The sequence below is a fragment of the Camarhynchus parvulus genome, chromosome 1A, assembly GCF_901933205.1.
Source record: "Camarhynchus parvulus chromosome 1A, STF_HiC, whole genome shotgun sequence".
Classification (NCBI taxonomy): domain Eukaryota; kingdom Metazoa; phylum Chordata; class Aves; order Passeriformes; family Thraupidae; genus Camarhynchus; species Camarhynchus parvulus.
Window position 1 is genome coordinate 21,055,607 of NC_044586.1, and position 7,852 is coordinate 21,063,458.

Consider the following 7,852-nt stretch of genomic DNA (forward strand, 5'->3'; position numbering starts at 1 on the left):
CCTAGTTTAGTTTTTCATTTATTTAAATATTAATGAAAGAACAACAGTTACAAATTATTCTTATTTCTTAAACAAACCATGTAAATGTCTTGAGGTTGAGCGAACAGGGGAAAGCATTCTATACAGCAAAAGATTTACAGAAATTATGGACAGAAAGCCCCTACTTGGGGAATGAGTCTGTCTGCTGCTGTCTAGCAGAAAAAATCAGCAGGGAAGTACAGAGCTTTTAGAATCAGCTTATGAATTTGCAGCTTGCTAAGTAAATGAATTCTCTGTGTCTCTCATACACATATACTAACTCATTCCCCACACATGCATACATACAGGTCTCTGGTGGAAAGACAGGGAATGTGCAGTCTGCAATGCACATGAACTTTCTGTTTAGAGGAGAAAAGATTTTTCCAATAGGCACAAAATCCCACCCCCTCAGCACCCCTCCTTCCTCTGTGTCTGACACTGACTTCAAGGGAGGAGTTGAGCCAATTATCTGTGAGTCCTACAGAAGGAAAATCTGCAATTTGCCAGTAGTTGTGAGAGAGTGAGGGAGAAAGGCAGGGAGGGAAGGAAAAAAGACTTAACTGGCAAATGTAAAGAAAAGCCCCTTTTATCCTAGAAAGAGAATATTTTAAAGCAAATCTCAGACCAGAAGAAAAGAAGCCCGTGGGAAGGGATGAGCCAGGCAAGATCTGGGGAAGCATAGGGTCACCAAAGGCAACTTCCATGCCGACCCTGATTTTTCTGCAGAGGATCTGAGGCAGCACAGAGGCAGAGTGGGCCAGCTGGATGCACCCACTACCCTGCACGAGTAGGTGCTGCTCCTGAAATTCTTTACCCACAGTAGAGCCTACAAAGTACAACTTGCAAGAAAAGGCAGTGGGAGCGGGAGAGACTCTGCCTCTCCTTTTCTTGAACTGAGCCTGTGAGGAAAAGAGCTCATCTGCCCAAAGGGAAAAACTGCCACCAGTTCTGAGACTCTTCTTTAGCCTAAGTCGGTTGCCTGATCCAGTACTTACATCCATGGGGGAACGCCCTCTGGAGCCCTGCGGTCCTTCCCAATCCTGCTAAGTTCTTGGAAAATACTGGAGAAGAACTGAGCCCAGAACAAGCAGCGTGGGATCCACAGAACAACAGCCTTTTACAACAGCAGCCAGCTCTGATTAAAACTATCAGCTTCATCAGACTGCACCAAGACCCAGGACTGCTCCTCCTGGGAAAGAGAGGTAAGAAATCAGCACAGAGTTTGTGGTGAAAGTATGAAACAAACATGCCACAGGAGTGATTTCTGGTGTGCATGAAAATGACAGGGATGCTCGCAGTGAGTAAGAAGTGACAGGTCTGTTATGCATGTTACAGTTTGTGTCTGTCTTGTCCTTTTTAGCTGGGTGCAGTGATTAACATTGGAGTGGCAAACAGAGATACAACCAGCAGCTGAAGACAGAGGAGTGCAAGGGAGGCAGTTCAGAAGTCTATTCATGAATGGGGAGTTGTAGGGAGAACATACACCCTGATGGGAGGGTAGAAAACTAAGGTGCAAAAGCTCTGGGTAGGGTGAATAAAGAATATCTTCCTTAGGTATCTCCCTATAGGTGCTCAGGCTCAAATTTGTCAGTAGCTCACCGGCATTCAGACAAGTGCTCTCCAGAGCATACAAAAGCAGGTTCATTGTCATTCATTCTGATGCCTGCCTATAAAAAGAGAAGTGGTGCTTAGCTGGTAGAGGATAACACAGGGAGTCAAAAGAAATGGAGTTTAATGCTGATTTTGGACTGTGGTTTCAGCTTTCTCTGGGCAAATGAGCTTTTCCCTTCATTTAGTGTTATTTAGAGATATTTCTATGACATTTTGAAATCCCTGCACTGTACCAGTATAAAATAATAATATAAACTTTCTAAGATCAAGCCAGTACATAAAGCAGAAGGTACCACCGAGAATTAATCTATGCTTAAGCATTTAATAAACTGGAAGGAAAAGATGTAGATTAAAACCAGCTGGAGGTTGTTTGTCTCCTCATTCTCTTCTGATTGATTTTGCTTTACTTAGTACATGAACATGTGGTGTCTCTCTGTTTTCTTTCCACTGTCTTTAATCTTTTTCACTGTATGAGGCCCTGTGCTCCACCCTGCCACTCTTGGGTGTCAAGGCTGAAGTTTCATTCCTTTTCTGAGGAGGAAAGGAGACAGACTGTGCTGAGCTAGAGAAAAACTGAACTGAGGGGATAAGAAGAGAAGGCTCAAAATAAAAATGTAAGCTCCCAGTTCAATGGCACGCTCTGAGTCAGGTTTGCAGCAGAGGTGATGAGTAGCAACTCCACGAATCGAAATGCTGGAAAGTATATTTTACTTTGAGGGAAATGAAATGCAGTTAAAAAAGCACAGGAGTCCTCTTGACTGAATGCCTTGACAGGCGAAACAAGGACAGTGTAAAGTGATCAGGTTCCTCAGCACGCATGTTCTGTACAGGACATAAATGGCATTCACTCAAAATGTATAACTGTGCTCTCCCCCAGATGCTTTTGCACTGAATTGTACAGAATTGCTCTCTAGCAGGTGTAAACCACACAATCCACTTGCCCTCATGCAGCTACACTGGTCCATCACAGCCTGAAGAGCTGCCTCACCTCTAGATACTGGTCCTGGGTGGTAAAGTAGTTTGTAGCTTTTACAACTCATCTGTTTTCCTACTCTTCTCTGCCAAATAAATAAGCCTCAGAGGGTGAAAATAAGCATTTTTTTTGTCTGCCTATGGATGCAAAACAGTATTGGAGTGGCTAGGGATAGTGTACATGGCAGTGTTTCAGAGACTGAATATGGTATTTCTGCACTATTGGAGATAGGTCCTGTGGTAAATAAAACACAGAATCCAGTTCAAATACCAGCTGTGCTCCTTGCTATCATTTCTGCCACAGTAATCCCAACAGTACCATAATTCTGTATGTGTGTGTCCATCCAAAAAAAAAAAACCAACCCAGTTGTGGTCTGGCATTAATCTGGCTCTAATACAAGGCTGTCCTGACTTCTGAATGTAATTCAGAGTGTAAGCTACTCCAAGGAGACCATTGCATTTCTTTTGTACATTAGGTCAGGCTGAATATGCAATTGTTGTGCTGCAAATTATGGCAATAATAACAAATAGTCATGTTTTGCTGTCTCCTTGGGCTATAGCACAGAGCTTGTAATGATGCTGGATCAGAATTCCAGAGACTTCTTTATTTAGCAGTGACTGTATCTTCACTACTGCTTTGGTGCTCAGCACATGTTAAACAAAGTAAAATATTTTAAGCTCTTCCCTGAGATAATTGTCAGGTACATAAAAGCTTTGGAGATAAAAGTCACTCAAGGGAAAGATAGGAATCCAGATCTGGACCCAGAAATGATCTTTCTGTGTACATAAAGTACTTGCATTGTAATATTAAATAAACAACACCTAAGTTAAATAAATGGCATAGTGGGAACTTGAATATTCTTTAATAAGGACTTAGTAACCAAAATAAACTCAGTCCAAAGTGTGCCTCCTTTGCTGTAACAGTCAGCTTTCCCCACACAGGGGCTGTATTTTTCTTTCAGCACACAGTTCATTTGAACTGGTACACTAAAAAAGTCTGAGCAGTACTTTTTCTTTCCTACCAAAGTTTCCTGCATCTGAGTGCTATGTCAAAATGCAGTCTCCAGGGTCTCTAGACTCATTTTAGATGTCATGGGTTGGAAATCTTGTCTAATAGCTATTTAAGATGGCTGTCCTTCATCTTTTCTCCTGCTTGTACTTAGCACCTGTGCTTAGCAAAGCCAGCAGCACCCGCAACATCTGCATGTATAAAGGCTGGAGCTACTAAAAAAATCTGTGTTTCTGCCGTTCCACCCATTGACAGCCATCCTGCTGCAATAACGATAGTTTGCTTATAGGGAGTTCCCACTACCAGGCCAAAGAGCAGAATTAAAATCTCTTTTCTAAGAGGTTACTGGAGGCACAGATCTTTGAATTTATCACCAGCCAGTGCTGTTTTGCGGCTCATGCTCCCTGCATCAGCAGGGAATATTCCATGGGACCAGCTATTTAAAGTTACTGAGATGTCTAGCTTGCACTGATGTTAAGCATGATTCTTGTTTCTGTCTGACGTTTGGCTGATCTCAGAAAATTAGTATTAAGCACAGCTCCTATTTAGGCAACCAAACGAAGTGATTTAGGTTCTAATGACAGCTGCAGTGGCTGTAGTATATTGGGGAATCTGACCTCTGTGTTTATGTATCTAAATGAGAACCAAGTTCTACTGAAAAATCTGGTATAATGTGTAAGTGACACAGATGGTGGGAAGGAACTTTGTGTCTTAGATGAAGAGCAGCTGATAAATTCAGCCTTTAATGTTTAAATGTAACAGCAAATTACAATTCAAAAGCATGTTATTTTCAGTGTAAATGCCTTCATTTTTATACTACTTTAAAAGAAAAGAAAGAACAACACCAACAATAAAACAAAACAAAACAAAACAAAACAAAAAAACCCACTCACTGAAAATAAGACTGAAAAGTTTAAGCATTTCCAGTGAAAAAATCTCTGTATGGACCTCTGCTGTGCAGGACTATGCTCCAGAGTACTCTTTGGCAAGCTTGTGGTGAGGAGCTGCCTTATTTTACCCTCCATTTGGTTTGTGAGCTTTCCTCCAACTCTGCTATTTCCTCTTTCAGGACCAAGCAATGATGAAGACTATGTCTGGTGGAAACTGCAACCTGAACGTGCCGGCCAAGAACTCGTACCGCATGGTGGTGCTGGGAGCCTCCAGGGTGGGGAAAAGCTCCATCGTCTCTCGCTTCCTCAACGGCCGCTTCGAGGATCAGTACACTCCCACCATCGAGGACTTCCATCGCAAGGTCTACAACATACGGGGAGACATGTATCAGCTGGACATCCTGGACACCTCTGGGAATCACCCTTTCCCTGCCATGAGGAGGCTTTCCATCCTAACAGGTGAGAAAGTCAGGGGAAAAGTCATAAGGACAGACGTTAGCTTGAAATGTGTAGCCTGGGGATGACTGGTTTTTGGGACATAGCTAAAGAGACTGCTTGATTTACTGCAAAATGCCTTTCTATAGAGTCATATTTCCTGGCTGGCATGTTACCAGCACTATAAGGAATGCATTAGCCACAGTAGAGAAGTCCAGTGGGTGAAGGTCTGAAATTGAGGTTTTCCCTAATCCATGTACCTTCCCCTCCTGCTTCGTACTTTTACTAATGTCACAAATAAATGGCTGAATACAATTCTGTGGGTATAAAGAGCAGCAAAGGGAAATTAAGCACGTTGTTGTAGGACACATACAGTGGAAAATAAATATAAAATGCACAGAAAGGGAATTCTAACCAAGAAAGTCCCAAGAATTTTTTTATTCTGAAAATTTCCAGCCTGATTTCCTTGATTTAATATTCCAGTAGAAGGACAGCTTTACTTTTACCTTTTCTCCTTAATCTGCATCTAATCAAATGTATTTAAAGACAAAAGAAGGGGAAATGGTGGGACCATTTTGCCTCTACTCACTGTGAAGCCATTCCTGTTGTGAGCTAAAATATATTTTTTAATTATAAAAGTGACAGTAGATGTATATTCAGCTACTGCTCAAAACAAACCTTTCTGGATTCACTATTCACCTTTCTAACTGGCCAGTGAAATATGACATTCACATATGACAAGGCTGCAATCCATATTCAGTGAGGTCCTAGAACCAGTTTCTGGGATGCAAATGTAAGCTTTAGCCCCTGAAAGCTCTCTTAGCATGTTCCACACAAATGTCATTCAACAGGCAATGATTTGCCTTATTTTCTACTTCCTATTCCTATTTCTATTTCTATTTTCTATTCCTTCTACAAGGAATTGTAAGTCAGGAAATGTCAAAAGGAAATGCCAGGGGATGTGTGTCATTTATGTATTAAGGTTTTTTCATGGTCTGCTTCTCTTGAGGAAATGCAATGACAGCAGAGCGCACTGAGAAACCTCTCATTCCTGACTTGGGTGTTCAGGGGTGATTAGCTGTAAACCTTCAGTTCAGGTGTACCTTCATGTATTGTGTAATCAAAGGGTTAAGGCTGAGTGGCTACCAGCTCTCCATTCTTTCTGGTGTCAGAAGAGATATTTTTGAGATGTAATTTAAAAAAAAAAAAAAAAGCAGTGCAGCAAAGCTGAGATAGAAACATGCTACAAAGAGATAAACAATAATGAAAGGAAATTAAAAAGAACGAGCAGTACATCAGAAAGCTTTTCGATATAGAAACATGTCTACAAAAGAGATAAAAGCAGGCAATAACTTGCAAGCCCAGTGCAAATTAGGAATGCAACTGGATATGACTGGAGTAAATCATGGCCAAAAGTCTTTTCCATAGCACTATAGAAAGATGTGGGGAGTTAAAGGAGAAGAACTAAAGTACAGCTGAGTGAATAGGTGCCAAAGGACCAAACAAAAAATATGGGGAGGAGATGGAAATAAAAGAATTTCTTTTTAAAAATTTGCTCCTCTGAAACTGGCTGTGACCAGCAAGCCTTTACAGTATATATATTTTCTTTAATTGCAGGGGATGTTTTCATCCTGGTGTTCAGCCTGGACAATAGAGAATCCTTTGATGAGGTCAAGCGACTCCAGAAACAGATCCTTGAGGTCAAATCCTGCCTGAAGAACAAGACCAAGGAATCAGCTGACCTCCCCATGGTCATCTGTGGCAACAAAAATGACCACAGTGAAATCTTCCGCAAGGTACGCACTGACGAAGGTGAGAATCTTGTCTCCAGTGATGAAAACTGTGCTTACTTCGAAGTGTCGGCCAAGAAGAACACCAATGTAGATGAGATGTTTTATGTCCTCTTCAGCATGGCCAAGCTACCTCATGAGATGAGCCCTTCCCTCCACAGGAAAATCTCCATCCAGTATGGTGACACTTTCCAGCAGAAATCCTTCCGGATGCGCCGAGTCAAGGACATGGACGCCTATGGCATGATCTCTCCCTTCGCTCGCCGGCCAAGTGTCAACAGTGACCTGAAGTACATCAAATCAAAAGTTCTCAGGGAAGGGCAGTCCAGGGAGAGGGAGAAATGCACAGTCCAGTGAAGGAGGCTCGCTCTTCTGTCTGAAGACAACATCCACGTGCAGTGCCTTAAAGAAAAATGGTCTGTGGAAGCAAAGAACAGGCTCACGGGGTTTATTGAGAAAACCCAACATGGAGAAAGGATAACTTCCTGTGGATTCTGCTGAGTCACAAATGTAGATAACATCAACCTTGAGGACAACTGGGAATAATCATACAGCTGAGATACAAGTGCATTTTTTTGTCTTTGTAATGTAGTTCCTCTTCATTCCCCTTTTTGTTTGAAAAATAGAGTCCTGAGAAGTAAAGACATTTCAACCTTATCATTACAAAGAAAATAGATCAAAAATAGAAAATTGATCAAAAATGCACAGCATTAACAGTGACCCAGCATGCAGCTCTTGCTAAGAGAGAGGAGGTTATATGTGTGTATGTGTGTGTATCTCTGTGTGCCCAAGTGCACGTGTGCATGCATGTGTGGAGCTCTCCTTTTAAAAAGTGGACTTGCATTCCAAAGAGCAGCAGTCTTAACTGAGCACTCCCAGACTGGGAGTGGACTCTATATATGAATGCATGACTTTCACTCATTTCTAAGGGCACCTGCATTAAGAACTTGATTTTATGTTTGTTGGAACAGTTACCATTTGACATTGACATGATTGTTGGTTCGTATTATAAATTTTATTTGCCATTTGTTGGGTTTTTTTATTGTCTGGGGGTGGGTTTTTAGCAAAATCAGATGGCAAGTGCATTTGATATTAAACAGTGTCTGCTTTCTACCAGTGAAAGGTGG

The 7,852-nt window shown here is 41.7% G+C and overlaps 1 protein-coding gene across 1 annotated transcript; it reads left to right on the forward strand.

Annotated features, from left to right (window-relative positions):
- The first annotated feature begins 519 nt into the window (after positions 1–519).
- On the forward strand, positions 520–7,502 carry RASD2 (RASD family member 2). Its single transcript, XM_030960285.1, has 3 exons — positions 520–1,220; positions 4,680–4,959; positions 6,553–7,502. The coding sequence occupies exons 2-3, from the start codon at positions 4,689–4,691 to the stop codon at positions 7,080–7,082; spliced, it is 801 nt and encodes a 266-aa protein (XP_030816145.1). The 5' UTR covers positions 520–1,220; positions 4,680–4,688; the 3' UTR covers positions 7,083–7,502.
- Positions 7,503–7,852: the final 350 nt, after the last annotated feature.